We start from the raw sequence: 15,878 nt of genomic DNA on the forward strand, positions 1-15,878 counted from the left end.
ATTTACTTAAGGGGCCATTCGTTTATTACGTAAGATGTTTTAGGAGAGAGGGGGTTAGACCATGTCTCATGTTTTCTTATTCACCCCATTATAAGGGAACATGAGACATGGTCGACCCCCCGAAAGGTCGAAGGAATTTCGATAGTTCTTACGTAAGGTGAAAAAGAAGCGCAAAGTTAAAGTTATTTGAAAAAGAGCTACCTTAAGAATCTTTGAAATTACAAATATACATTTCAAAAAAATTTTACTTCGAAAAATAAACCTTAATTTAAACCAAACGTTTATTCATTTCTTCCTTTAAATTCTTCCGTAATAAATACTATACAGGGGGGAGCGGTTCGGCCTATTCTTATTTTTTCTTATTAATGGGGGGGGGGGGTCAACTAGTGAAAATAGTCTTACGTTATAAATATGGCCCCTAATCTGAGTCTGCATATGAGATGGTCTAATTAAATTCATAAATTACTCAAAACGCTATCTTTAGTGGAAGTTAAGACACCCCGGTAGTGTGAAAAAGGGCTTGTTATCAATTTGTCTTGTTCTCGTAGTCTTCAGTCTCTATATACATAAGTTGGTAACCGTCTGTGTGTCAAGTGTCAAATGTGCGAGGCATGTATCTGTAACAAGTAAATATATTTATTAATAATAATAATAGGCTATTTGACTGGTTTTTCAGTTTTAGTCGAGATGGCCCAGTGGTTAGAACGCGTGCATCTTAATCGATGATTGCGGGTTCCAACCCAGGCAACGCTGATTCATGTGCTTAATTTGTCTTTATAATTCATCTCGTGCTCAGCGGTGAAGGAAAACATCGTGAGGAAACCTGCATGTGACAAATATCATAGGAATTTTGCCACATGTGTATTCCACCAACCCGCATTGGAACAGCGTGGTGGAATATGTTCCAAACCTTCTCCTCAAAGGGAGAAGAGACCTAGAGGAGTAAAAGTTGATTTTTTTATTTCTAGTACATATTTGCCGAGAAATATCATATTAAAAATTCCATATTTAAATAACGCGCGAAAACGCTACTTGTACAATATGGCGCTGCAATGGGGTCGGTGACGTCACTTTGCTGTATTTTAATCTGTTTTACATATAGTAGAAAAGCAAGGTTTACAAGAAAGTTACTTCATCATAAGCCCGGCCAATCAAGAACATTTTGTGTCACGTGACAAACGTTTGAAAAAATGCATTTTTATTTATTGATATTTGAATAAATTAAGTATTATTTTCAAGTTTCGTTAGAACATAACCATTTCTAAACTCACAATATACACTGATTACAATAATTCACGATTTATTTTTCGCATTGTTAAATAGCCTATATTATAACCACGACGGTGTACTGAGGTGGAGCCGAGATGGCCCAGTGGTTAGAACGCGTGCATCTTAACCGATGATTGCGGGATCACCACAAACACCACTGAATATTCAAGTGCTTAATTTGTCTTTATAATTCATCTCGTGCTCAGCGGTGAAGAAAAACATCGCGAGTCAATCTAATATGCATGTGTCTAATTTCATAGCAATAATGCCACGTGTGTATTCCACCCACTTAACAAAAAACGATAACGGAATATTTGGCTCAAGAAAATCAAGAAACATAAATGTTTTGCTCATCGTCTCACCGGACACTGAAGTCGTGCACCCGGAAGACAGCGTAGTGGTCGTTTCGGAACACCGGGTAGAAGTGGTCGGCGGGCTCAGTTAGCAGTGCGTGGCACAGCCGCGGCCGCGACCGAAGCCCCGGCGCCTCCGCATCCCAGATGTCCTCGAGCGAGCAGCGCCTCCTGCGAGGAGAACACATCCAATTACACCGAGTGATCACATCTAACGTCGACAGCCTGTAAATTTTCCACTGCTGGGCTAAATTTCACTCACCCTTTGAAAAGGTTTGAAGCATAAACCAATGCGGGTTGGTGAATACATGTGGATTATAAACTCTTACTTTCTATCTTGCGAGCAGGGCTGCGGGCAATAGCTAGTCAATTATAAACTCTGAGTAGTGAAACACAAACACAATGTAGCCGAGCTATTAGCAAAACGCATGAAATACGTAAACCTAAGTTCTGTTTATGTTTATTCCTAATTCCATTGCGAATTGAAAGTAACTATCTGTCTGTCTGTCGCGTTTTCACGCCAAAAGTACTGGAGCCCCACCCTGGAACCCCGTCCAGACCCGGCGCAGTCTTCTTGGCCCACAAGCAGACGAGAGCCATCTCCATCTCCCGCTTCGTGATCAGTGGTGGAATCACTGCGTCTTCGGTCACGGATCGGGGTGCCATTTGTGGAGAGACATGCTCGCCTGGATGAGGGAAGAGTTCCCCGACCAGGCGCAGAAGAAGATCCAGTGGCAGCGTCTCGGTGACGGGGTCGCCTTGTATACGGAACTTCCTACGTACGCCGCGGTACGGGCGCCCCAGCGGGTCTCGATTGAGACCCGCCAGAAGCTCCTCCCTGGCATTCTCTGCCGTTCTTTTTTCAGCTGGTGATAATCGTCTAGCAACTGTCCCTTAACAGCGGACGTAGGCCTTCCACGCCCGGCAGCACGTCGCCCGAAGGTGACAAATTCGGGAGACCACCAATATATGTGCCGGCGCGGGACCCTGCGCCGGGTCCAAGGCAGGGCCGCATCGCAGACCTCCTTGAGCGAACTGCACATGCGGCCCTTCAGCTCCTTTGTGCTGGCATCCTTCCTCCTCCCTGCGGAACCCTACCGCGTAACGATAGTGGCCTCCTTGACCAGCTCTCGATCGACCTGGCCGTGAGACCACCTCGGCAGCGTGGTCGGCACCCTCTGGGGTTCCACCGGCCTGCGAGAGGTGGTGATGGTCCGCAGAGTTCCGATTCCCGGCTTAGGAACCGAGATAACTACTCCAGGTCGGGTTCTTCCTGCGGTTGTAGGACCGCAAAATCATACCATCTATACCGCAATCCTGGAGTGTGTTCTATTGTTAACTTAATTGCCTCGTTTCATTCATTCATTGTATATATAGTGCAATTTACGAAGGGCTCGTAGGGTAGCAACTGTGTTTGCTATTCGGCTCGCGAAGACGCAAATGTCGCGTGGATTTTCGGTGATGCGAGGTAGGGTGCGAAGGTGATCCATCTCGGCTAACGCTATGCAGCCTGGTCAACCGAAACGGGCTTCTAAAGACTTTATTACCTCGTCTGCTTTTGCGTTGTACAACAATAAGTTTTCTACTGCCTCTTTGGCTCTAGCTCGGAGGGCATAGTCGGCCTATATATATCCTCTACCTCATTGAAGGAGTTAGCTGTCTCTTCGTACGCTGCCTTGAATGAGAGACAATCTTGGCGCAAACCTCCATAGGATATAGAATTACCCTAATTCTTACTGTCTATTATTTTGTGATCTAGAACGGAGAGGGCGATCGCAGACGCGAGTTGCGTTATCCCTTTCGCTCCGATTGATTTGTTGTTTATCTTCCTTTGAAAGTTGTAATTTGACGACAACAGGTGGGGTTTCCTTTGTTTCTATTCTATGAGCTCTCTCTAGCCAATTAGAGACGCGCTGTGAGGTCTCCCCATCTGATTCTATGCTGTCGTCATCGCTATCTTTTCCCAGCTCTATTGTTGGCAGCTGCGAGTTTAACTTGAAGATTTATAAACTCTTCTTTAGCTTGGGCGATTCAAATCGCCTTTTCTCTCTTTATATTTGAGAGCACGCTCTTTGTCTTCTGTTCAGCTGCCGCGAGGTCTATTGGCGCAGTCTGGATCGCTTCTATTGTTTCTTCTGCAGTGGTGGTGCGATCCGTGGACGTAGTCTGCAGTCTCGGTGGTGCTAAAAGATTCCTCTGTAGTACCGGGTTCTTGATTTTCATCAATCGTCAGCGTATCGGTAGGTTTGCTTCTCGTTGTATTTCTTCGTTTAAATCCGGCTCGAAGAACCAAAATGTTCGGGATACAAAACTATCAAACTATTTGTAAACTGTTGACTTCCACGCAGGATTTATTAATTTAAATAATTGTATTAACTAACATGACTTTGTATTTTTTAAATGTTGAAAAAGAGACTACTGAGTTTCTTGCCGGTTCTTCTCGGTAGAATCTACTCTCCGGACCGGTGGTGTGAAGTATTGCTGTTGGCCCTACTGGCCTTTACAGCGTCACCTGACTTTCGGGCGAGAACTAATGTCCCCTGCCCTGAGGTTGAGCGCGGGGCTCTAAATTAAAACTAAATTAAAACTAAAGTTCGTCCTGAGGGTGTCTCCTATGAGATCGCACCTCGCTCAGAACGAAATCGGTGGGAAAATTTCTATACCTATCGGCCGGGTTTATATACCCGCTTATATATAGTTTTACAGCGCACATGTGCGCGAGCGCGCTAGACCCCGAGCCCTCTCTATGAAGCTCTGTATTGTTTCGACCAATAACGTGTGACCAATGGCTGTCTCTTTCACACACAATTTTACAATAATAATTTCCTATGACTATTTACATAAACTGTTGGCTAAGCCCTCTTTAACAATTCGTAATCTTACTATAGGAGCTGAGATGGTCCAGTGGTTAGAACTCGTGCATCTTAACTGATGATTGCGGGTTCAAGCCCAGGCAAGTCCCACTATATATATATATGTGCTTAATTTGTGTTTATAATTCATCTCGTGCTCGGCGGTAAAGAAAAACATCGTGAGGAAACCTGCATGTGTCTTATTTCATCGAAATTCTGCCACATGTGCATTCCGCTAACCCGCATTGGAACAGCGTGGTGGAATATGTTCCAAACCCTCTCCTTAATGGAAGAGGAGGCCTTATCCCAGCAGTGGGAAATTTACAGGCTGTTACTTTACTTTAAACTTATTAACTATTACTATAATTTTACTCTATGACTAACAAATTACTATATAAACCACTATATGTTCTATTTATTCTATTTACTTTTATATATTACATGCCATTAATTTTATATAATATCGACGGCTGACTGACAAAGTTAGTTCCGAACACATCAATGTAATATTTTAAGTTAATTTATAAATATATTCTTATTTTAACGAGAGTAAAGCTAAGGGTAATACTTAATACGACGACCTCCATGGTCGAGTGGTGTGTACACCGGTTTTCATGGGTACGCCACTCCGAGGTCCCGGGTTCGATTCCCGGCCGAGTCGATATAGATCACCATTAGTGTTCTATGTTGTCTGGTCTGGGTGTTTGTGTTATCGTTACTCCTGATTTTCCACAACACAAGTGCTCCAGCTACTTACATCGGGATCAGAGTAATGTATGTGATGTTGTCTCATATTTATTAAAAAACCGTTTAACCGTGTATCAATAACATTTCAACACGAACGTTTGGTTTATTAAAAAAAAAAAACAAATTTCTAATATTGTTACGGCGACGATCGCATAGCTTTATCCAAGGCAGCCAGCCTGCCTATCCACCTGAGGTACATAAATATACATACTTGCTCCTGCCGTAGCAGTACTTGGTCTCGACGATGAGGTAAGTCGCCCGGTATTTATTCAACTCGAGGTAGAGATCGTTGAGCGAGAACTTGCCGTACATTTTGTACACGGCGTAGGCGCGCTGTCTGGAAAATACAACAAAAAAAACTAATTATTAATGATTTATTTAATTTTTTTTATGGTATAGGTTGGCGGACGAGCATATGGGCCACCTGATGATATGTCACCATTACCCATAGACAATAAAACTGTAAGAAATATTAACCAATCCTTACATCGTCAATGCGCCACCAACCTTGGGAACTGAGATGTTATGTCCCTTGAGCAAATACTACCATCAGGTGGCTCTTGGCATCTTGGTTCCCAAGGTTGGTACGTTGGTAGCGCATTGGTGGAGTAAGAAATATGGTGGTAAATGATTGAGAATGAAAATGGTGGTGAATACTACCATCAGTTAGAGCCACCTGACGGTAGTATTTGCTCGTTCGCCTAACTATATAATAATAAATGTTAATTACATCGTATATTGTACTGATTCCGTACGATATTTCTCGAACCCAGTATAACTCAGAAATAGTTAAACACTGTACTTCAGAGCAAGACAGATTTTATTAAAATTTAAACAACACTGTGTACTAATCCGTGAGCATATGAGCCACCTGATGGTATGTCACCATTACCCATAGACAATAAAACTGTAAGATATATTAACCATTCCTTACATCTTCAATGTGCCACCAACCTTGGGAACTAAGATGCTATGTCCCTTGTGCCTGTAGTTACACTGGCTCACTCACCCTTCAAACCGCAACACAACAATACTGCGTACTGTTGTTTGGCGGTAGAATAACTGATGAGTGGGTGGTACCTACCCAGACGGGCTTGCACAGAGCCCTACCACCAAGAATATCATCAAGAGTATAATCGCGATTCAATTCGATGCCAACGCCATCTAGTGAAGCCATTGTGAAACATATTAAATGTTATTTCATATTATATTAATATTTTGTGAAGGCGTTGAGGACATTGAACATATATATTATCAGAGTCGGATTTAAAGGTCTGGAGGCCCCGGGGCCACAAAGCAGTGGAGGCCCTAGGGCCCCAAAGCAGTGGGGGCCCTAGACCAAGGAGCATGGAGATCCTAATAATTATATCATGGATTAATGGATTAGCTTAAGCATTCATTAATTTGAATCAGTAAGTATTTATTGACTGGTATCGGTAACTTTTAAAATATTAAGTAGTAAGATTATTATAATTTGACTATATCTCTGTATTTAATAACTCACTGAAAACTTTTGTGGCCATTATAATGTATCCATTTCTATAATAAAATTCGGCAGACATTTATAACTTTGCCGTCTCGTAAATTCAAATCGTTTATAAAAAATACATTGGTAAAAAAGGCGTATTATTCGATACAAGATTTTGTAGATGATAAAATACCTGTTGACTTCCAGGCAGGATACATTAATTTAAATAATTGTATTAACTAACATGACTGTATTTTTTTTTAAATGTTGAAAAAGAGTAACTACTGAGTTCCTTGCCGGTTCTCGGTAGAATCTACATTCCGAACCGGTGGTAGCTTCGCTTAATTGTAAAATGACGATTCAAAAGTGCTTGTAAAAGCCCACTTGAATGAAGTATATTTTGATTTGATTTTGATTTTTTGCCCCCACTTATGTGGAGGCCCCAGGGCCGGCCCCGGTTGCCCTACCCTAAATCCGGCCCTGAATATTATATATGGTAAACTGCACACACCTGGCTTCCAAGTGTTCATAATGCGGATGAGTGATAATGGGCCGCCTGGTCGACAACATCACGCTGGCCGAAATGGGCATCGAACCCGCGAACGCTCCAGCGCCCGCCTCCTTCGATATCCAGAGCAAAAGCTCTTCCTGGGGGTAGTCGTTGAACTCGCCTGGAAATTAAACATGAATCTGTATGAATTTTATTATATAAGTGTTCAATCGACGACCATGACGACCTCCATGGTCGAGTGGTGTGTACACCGGTTTTCATGGGTACGCCACTCTGAGGTCCCGGGTTCGATTCCCGGCCGAGTCGATGTAGATTACCATTAGTTTTCTATGTTGTCTTGGGTCTGGGTGTTTGTGGTACCGTCGTTACTTCTGATTTCCACAACACAAGTGCTTCAGCTACTTACATTGGGATCAGAGTAATTTATGTGATGTTGTCTCATATTTATTTATTATTTATTTATTATAATCGTAAATATTTATAATGGAAGGTCAAGTAATTATTATCATTATGTGCCTTGGGACTTAAAAATAATTACAAATTAACATTTTCAACCCTTTGGGGTGAACGCAACTTAGATGCAGCATCGGCAAATTCAATAAAACCGATCACTGCTTATTACACACAAGCAACAGAAACAGCTCCCTATCGCGCCATCCGACGCTACACGTCGCTATAGATTCACGCGTCAATTCGACCCGAGACAGCGAGTGCGTGTAAAGCGACGCGTCGAATTGACGAATATATTACGTCATATGATATTATGAGTTATTACGTTTGTGTAAAGATCATATTCACATGAGAAGTAAATATTGATAATTTGGGATAGCGTACTCAATTCGGATGTGATCGGTTTTACGAACTTTGCCGATGCGACATCTAAGTTGTGTCGCACTATACATTCTTGTCCGTCTGACAGATCAACCGAATCTTATTTTAATATTAAATTATGTTAAATTACATATTTATATTTAGTTATTCTTCAGCCAAATAACAGTACTCAGTATTGTTGTGTTCCGGTTTGATGGGTGAGTGAGCCAGTATAACTACAGGCACAAGGGACATAGCATCTTAGTTCCCAAGGTTGGTGGCACTTTGACGATGTAAGGAATAGTTAATATTTCTTACAGCGTCATTGTCTATGGGTGAAGGTGACCACTTACCATGAGGTGGCTTATATGCTCGTCCGCCAACCTATACCATAAAATATATTGACGGTAATGTAAAGTTTGTTTAAAATTAAAAAAAAAACTGTCTAGAAATATTGATGTTAACCGTTATATTTAGAAAAGAGGTTTTAAGGAGAAAAAAATTATCCGGCTCAAGAGGACCAAAGCTTGAAAAGTAATTTCATACTAGTATTATTGTTGGAAAGGTGTATCAAAATAATAAAATGCTTGTATTTGAATATAAGTAACGCCATCTCTTGTATTATGTAAGAACTATACCCCTAATGTATATTATTAACTTTTTTATGTCATGTGTGGTTTTTTCATGGTATATGTTGACGGACGAGCATATGGGCCACCTGAAGTAATCACCATCACCCATAGACAATGACGCTGTAAGAAATATTAACTATTCCTTACATCGTCAATGTGCCACCAACCTTGGGAACTAAGATGTTATGTCCCTTGTGCCTGTAGTTACACTGGCTCGCTCACTCAAAACGGAACACAACAATACTGAGTACTGTTATTTGGCGGTAGAATAACTGGTGAGTGGGTGGTACCTACCCAGACGGGCTTGCACAAAGCCCTACCACCAAGTGAAGTGAGTGGTACAGTGATGTTAGCGATCTTCACGTTTATTACAATAATTACACACTCACCTATGTGCGACATCTCCTTCGTTACGTTCTTGGACAGCTCAGTCAAGATCGGCACGATTATAATCGCCCACATGATCGGTATGTATTTAGAAAACGATTTTGGCAATCTGTAATTAGTAACAAAGTAAGAGTTAAGTAAAGTAACAGTCTGTACATTTCCCAGTGCTGAGATAAGGCCTCCTCTTCCATTAAGGAGAGAGAATGGAACATATTCCACCACGCTGTTCCAATGCAGGTTGGTGGAATGCACATGTGGCAGAATATCGATGAAATTAGACACATGCAGATTTCCTATACCGCCGAGCATGAGATGAATTATAAACACAAATTAAGCACATATACATAGTGGTGCTTGCCTGGATTTGAACCCGCAATCATCGGTAAAGATGCACGCGTTCTAACCATCTCAGCTCCTTAGAAATAACACAATCAAAATCGATACAGTAAGTATATCGATGTTGTAATAGAACCATTTAGATATATATATATATATATATGTATATATATATATAGTAAAGTAAGCGCGTCTGTATATATATGGTATATTCCAATTGAAAAAAGAAGAAAGATATACAAGTCTTATATTCTTGATTTAATGGGATTCTCTAATAACTCAGCTATATTGTGCACTACTAAGAGTTTATGAGTTTTTTTTATGGTATAGGTTGTCGGACGAGCATATAGGCCACCTGATGGAAAGTGGTCACCATCATCCATAGACAATGACTCTGCAAGATATATTACCTTACATCGTCAATGCGCCACCAACCTCGGGTACTAAGATGTTATGTCCCTTGTGCCTGTAGTTACACTGGCTCACTCACCCTTCAAATCGGAACACAACAATACTGAGTACTGTTATTTGGCGGTTGAATAACTGATGAGTGGGTGGTACCTACCCAAACGGGCTTGCACAAAGCCCTGTCACCAAGTAAAGGGAGTATGTGATGTCTCATATTTATTTTCAATACTCACATGTAATATTTCCTATTGAATATCAGAGACGACACGAGGCACATGTGCGTCGAAAACAAGAGCTTCAAGCGCATCACTAGCACCGCCATAACGCCATAGACGACCATCTGCGATATATTGTAGAATATGGCGGACTCCACTTGCAAATTCCTCAAATACAGCAGCAGAGGATCAATTTTTGCAGGCTCCTTTTTGGGTACAACCTCCGTATTATTTTCAATCCCGCTGTCCTCGTCATCAATCTTGCCTTGTTTCTCGTCTCGCTCGCACACACCTTCCATCTCCCTCGCACAGCTGTTCCGCGCGGTTCGCTGCCAGTATCGCACCACGTTGACACAGCTCACCAACACCAGTGGTATCAGGAGACTCCTCATCATATTCACCACGGATTTCACTTGCAAAAAGTCAAAAACCTCCGAGCACGTGTATATCATGGTGTGGAACGATTTATAGTCTGTGAACTTCGAGTACAGTATGTCCCAGACGTGGGAGTCCTCTTCGACTTCGAGGTAGTCGCTGAAGAGCTTCTTCAGGTACCAGGAGAGGCAGACCACGAGCAATATCCTCAGGATGACAAGCCAGGTCTCGATTAACAGGTCCAAGTGGCTCTGGACCTTGATCCGCAAGTAGCTTAAGAAGAGGCAGTACACCGATATGGTGATCAGGAATGTCGTGTACAAGGAACACTTCAGCATATCGTTTCCTTGCAGCAGCAGCACTGCTGTGTGCAGGCTGCAGAAGTGAGAGTACAGGATCAGGGAGAAGGTCTTCACGTCGATTATCTTTAGCTGTTCCATCACGAAGAATATGGCCAGCTGAGTCAGGAATATGAACTGCGTGAACTGCCAGAATAACAGGCAGAGTATGTTTACGAAGAGTGTCAATATCTGCAACGAAAATAATATCAATTTAGCAATTGGACATATTAGAGCTGAGATCGCCCAGTGATTACGGATTCAAAGCAAGCACCACTATACATGTGCTTAATTTGTGTTTATAATTCATCTCAAGCTCGGCGGTGAAGGAAAACATCGTGAGGAAACCTGCATGTGTCTAGTTTCATCGAAATTCTGCCACATGTGCATTCCACCAACCCGCATTGGAACAGCGTGGTGGAATATGTTCCAAACCCTCTCCTTAATGGAAGAGGAGGCCTCATCTCAGCAGTGGGAAATTTACAGGCTGTTACTTTACTTTTTACTTTACTTTAATTAGACATATCTTATACAAGTGAGGAGTGTGCTTTCATTTGGTGGTGAAGCTTTGTGCAAGCTCGTCTGGATCGTCTGGGTGGTACCACCCAATCATACAATTCTGTGATAATTAGTGTTATTCTTTTGTAATATTTAGTGTTATTCTTTTTATGATAATAATCGCAATCACTGAAAACAACTATAAGAAACTATTATGAGGTCAACTTGCAACTTAGAACCAACCATGTATCTGCTTTTGTAGATATGTATAGGGTTATTGGTAACTCGACGTATATCCGTTAGGAGGCGATAGGGGTGACTATTTGCAATAATTTTAACCCCCATATGTCTGATCCAAAAGTGAACCATTTTTGAGTTATCACGTTTTTTAGCTTTAAATCATCATCAGAATGATTTTTAAGGCATTTTTGAGGAAAAAAAAACCAAAAAAATATTGAAATAAATTCGTTTTCCGTTGTGTTTGTTATTATTTTTTCTCTGTTTTCTAATATAATTTAACATATCAAAATGGCCGATTTGCTGCTTTCACGTTTTGAAAGCCAATTTTCGCCTTTTGACTCCTTGGCACGTCAAAGGAACCATCGATGGAAATCGTGAAGATCCATTACCCTATCAGCAGGTCAGGCAGTATACCTGGCAGTAATATGGAGTTTGCTACTACACCGTGTTTGAATAATACAAAAGCTCTCCTCACAATCAATACTTTATCTCTCCTGAAGTGGTCCACGATCCTTCCAATTCGACGATTAAAGTAAGAATGAAATTGACGACCTCCGTGGTCGAGTGGTGTGTACACCGGTTTTTATGGGTACGCCACTCTGAGGTCCCGGGTTCGATTCCCGGCCGAGTCGATGTAGATTACCATTAATTTTCTATGTTGTCTTGGGTCTGGGTGTTTGTGGTATCGTTACTTCTGATTTCCATAACACAAGTGCTTCAGCTACTTACATTGGGATCAGAGTAATGTATGTGATGTTGTCTCATATATATTTATTTATTTTATTTAATGACCGTTTCTAGGCTTACTCCTAGTATTTAATGTTTACACGCCCCTCCTCCGACTGTAGCAACATCCGGTTTCGATCCATTTAAAAAACCAATTTAGTTTAGTCAAAACCGGATGTTGACAATCAAGGTAAATTATAACAACTATATAAATCGAATTATTTATGCTGATAATACTTTAATACATTAAAACAATAAAATATGATCATATTAAAATAAATATGCTAACAACCGGAAGTCTGGCTCTTCGACTACAGCTATAATGTTACCTCAATCTTCAAGATCCTGTTCTTGCTCGTCTCCCTGAGTCTCAGGGTCAGCAGCCAGGCTTGGAGGAGGAGCAGGGGCGCTGCCAGATTCTCCCTCTCATTCGGCGCCCACTGCACTCTGGTACACTCGTCGTGGTTAGTGAAGTATTGGGTCACCGCCAGCAGACCACCAAGGACACTTTGGCTGATGAATAGAATATCTTTAAATAAATAAAGCTAAGCCGGTTGGACCTGGGCGCACTCGGCGTCCAGGAAACCGGGGAGTCCCACACCCCCCCCCCCCACTTTCCATCACGTGGGGGAAGCGCGTAAAAAAAAGGTACAGCTAAGCTGTGTCTAGAACTTGATATAATATTTTGTAATACAATATTTTGTATACAGTCCATAACATTAACAGTGTATATTTTACATAACAGTGTAAATTTTTCATTGCTGGGCTAAGAAGAGGTCTTGAACGAAACTTGAAAATAATACTTAATATATTCAAAAATCAATAAATAAAAATGCATTTTTTCAAACGTTTGTCACGTGACACAAAACGCTCCTGATTGATCGGGCTTATGATGAAGTCACTTTCTTGTAAACCTTGCTTTTCTACTATTTGTACCACAGTACGGTCGGCTCGGTCTGACAGTGAAAGTCCCGTCAAAATCGGTCCAGCCGTTCCAGAGATTAGCCGGAACAAACAGACAGACAGACAAAATTTGTAAAAAATTTTAGTATATGTACCGTGTACATACATATGCATTTAGCAAAAAAGGTCTAACTTAATATTACAAACAGACACTCCAATTTTATTATATGTATAGATTATCTTACTAATGATGTACTATAATCATTTCTTCTTAAAGCTAAATAGATTTTGATAGTGTTTTTAATATAAAATAGAGCTTTACTCAAAACATACCTCAGTACGGTGGCGTGTAGGAACAAGGCGGCTACGGTGAGACCAGATAACCACCAGATCACCTCCAAGTAGAAGAACACAGGCTGCCCAATGCCGACACAGCTCTCCACGGGACTGTGGCCTGGGCCCCTCTCGACCATGTGGCATTCCCTGTACTGGGTCGTGTTCAACCAAGGCTCGAAGTATCTGTACGTAGCCCCTATAATGACCTGAAACATTATTACTGGCTTTTTTTTCAATGATTTTTTTTTTTGTATTTTAATAATCAAGTGAAGTAATTAATATTATGCACCTAATATAATGTCAGAGCCAAATTTATAAGCTTTAAAATAGAGGCACTTTTATTAGAGATTTTAAAAAACAAAATCCAGTTCAAACAAATAAAATCAACAGAATAAAATACATGAATATATATACAGTACTATTCTTAGATTTCAGTAAAGGCAGATTCTTTCTAATAAATATATAAGAATAAAACAAAAATTTATAAGAAGCGAATTTGTTTTGCAATCAATCATTCAATTACTCAACTCACAAATATTCTCAAAATATATTTCTTTTACAATTAATATTCTTACTTTTTGGCTAAATCTGGCTGTGCCTGTAGCCATATTATTATCAACAACCCTTTTAATGATTAAAGGTGCTTGTTAAACTAAGATGTTATGTCTCTGGTGCCTGTTGTTATACTAGTTCATTATGCTTTATAGCCAAACAAATTAATATTGCTCAGCCATAGAATGTACAATTGTTTGCATACCCACCAACAACAACAACAGCCTGTAAATTCTCTCCCTTTGAGGAGAAGGTTTGGAACATATTCCACACAGCTGTTCCAATGCCAGTTGGTGGAATACACATGTGGCGGAATTTCTATGACATTTGTCACATGCAGGTTTAATCACAATGTTTCCTTCACCGCTGAGCACGAGATGAAATATAAAGACAAATTAAGCACATAAATCAGCAGTGCTTGCCTGGGTTTGACCACTAACATTCTAACCACTGGGCCATCTCAACTTGAAGAGACAATGATTTCAACCAATGCTGTATATTCTTGCAGACTTTCATTCCCAAGTCTCATTATGCCTACAGTGGTGGGAATCGATCATAACTTTGAATATATGTTACACTCACCTCGGGAATAATATTAAATCTATTAATCGCATTGACGTCCTTGGGATATTCGACTAACGTGTCAAATATTATTTTATACATTCCAGCAAGTAATGGTTTTTCTTCGACAACCGTTTTGTAATACGAGTAATAGAAGCCCATTTCTGTCCGGAACGACATTTCTCGTTCGAGATCCGATAAATAAAGGAAATTCCTGTCATTTTCGAAGAGATGCGATACATATTTGTAGTGTATATAACCTAGAGAATATGCTGTAAAAAATGTTGTTAGATTACACAATGTGAATAACAAATCTGTATATCTTCACAGTAGGTGTACAACTTCATGCTAAATTGAATTATTTTAATGTAATAAATACTTTTTGGTTTGAAGTATTTTTCAATAAATGTAAAAATAGATATCTTTGCCTTTTAACGAGAATGTATTTTGTTATATATTGGGAGCAGTGAATAAGAACAACATTGTTGACTGGTTTCTTGTATATTGTTTGTTTATTCGAAGCTAACCTTACTTGTAATAATCATGTTTTTTTTTTAATCAAAGACTAAGGCATTATACAATGCAGAAACGTGAAAATTGAAATGTGCAATGAATATCAGGAATCTACTACAATTTCAGAAATAAACTCTTCAGATTGAGAAGAACCGGCGAAATTAATTCACCGTGGCTTTTTTTATATCATATTCTACAATTATAGCTTTCATAAAATATTAAAAAGTATTTACTATTAAAAACAGCGTCATAATTTAATTAAAAATTGTTTATATTATGTAATTATTGAAATTAACATATATTTTTTAAATTAAGTGTGTATTTTTAAGTTTCCAGATGTGTCTCAAGGATAAACATAAATTAAATTAATTCTCACCGAGGCCACTTAAAAGTGTAAATACTAAAAGTTTTCTTCCGAACGATTTACGATCTTTACTGCCGTCTTGTACTTCTTCTGGAGTCGCCTCCATATTGTCTATTTACATTCTTTATTTAAAATTTAGTATTTTTTTTTTCTGAGTAACGGCCTATGATAATATTAATAACAGTAAATTAATAACTGGCCTAGAATTGATATAAACAATCCCACATTCCACTCATTAACTCAATGTTGGCAGGTAACATTGACAGTTCCGATTCCGTATACTCCGGTTTCTACAATGACAGTTCACAGAAGTCAGGAAATAGAATACCTACTTTTAGAACATGCAATACAATAAAAACATGAGTAAATAAAAAAATATATACTTTGAACCAAATCAGCTTATCATTAGAAATAAAACAAATCTAATTATTTACAAGACATATGAATATAAAAAAATAATTAATTATTATTATTGTAATTAATT

The 15,878-nt window shown here is 39.8% G+C and overlaps 1 protein-coding gene across 1 annotated transcript; it reads right to left on the reverse strand.

The window, feature by feature from the left end:
• Nucleotides 1-380: 380 nt before the first annotated feature.
• LOC124541614 (probable C-mannosyltransferase DPY19L1) lies at nucleotides 381-15,677 on the reverse strand. The gene is made up of 10 exons (XM_047119538.1): nucleotides 15,407-15,677; nucleotides 14,539-14,789; nucleotides 13,402-13,610; nucleotides 12,495-12,678; nucleotides 10,007-10,893; nucleotides 9,032-9,138; nucleotides 7,201-7,360; nucleotides 5,433-5,558; nucleotides 1,632-1,793; nucleotides 381-617 (listed from the first exon to the last, which is right to left on the reverse strand). Exons 1-10 carry the CDS (start codon nucleotides 15,498-15,500, stop codon nucleotides 590-592), a joined length of 2,208 nt encoding a protein of 735 aa, XP_046975494.1. The 5' UTR covers nucleotides 15,501-15,677; the 3' UTR covers nucleotides 381-589.
• Nucleotides 15,678-15,878: the final 201 nt, after the last annotated feature.

The sequence above is a fragment of the Vanessa cardui genome, chromosome 28 (assembly GCF_905220365.1).
Source record: "Vanessa cardui chromosome 28, ilVanCard2.1, whole genome shotgun sequence".
NCBI lineage: Eukaryota > Metazoa > Arthropoda > Insecta > Lepidoptera > Nymphalidae > Vanessa > Vanessa cardui.

Coding starts and splice junctions, on each gene's coding strand:
- LOC124541614 (XM_047119538.1), bottom strand. CDS start 15,500: ATGGAGGCGACTCCAGAAGAAGTACAAGACGGCAGTAAAGATCGTAAA. Junction 9,139..10,006: donor TTCAATAGGAAATATTACAT/GTGAGTATTGAA, acceptor TACTAATTACAG/ATTGCCAAAATCGTTTTCTA. Junction 618..1,631: donor GTGCACGACTTCAGTGTCCG/GTGAGACGATGA, acceptor TACTTGTTACAG/ATACATGCCTCGCACATTTG.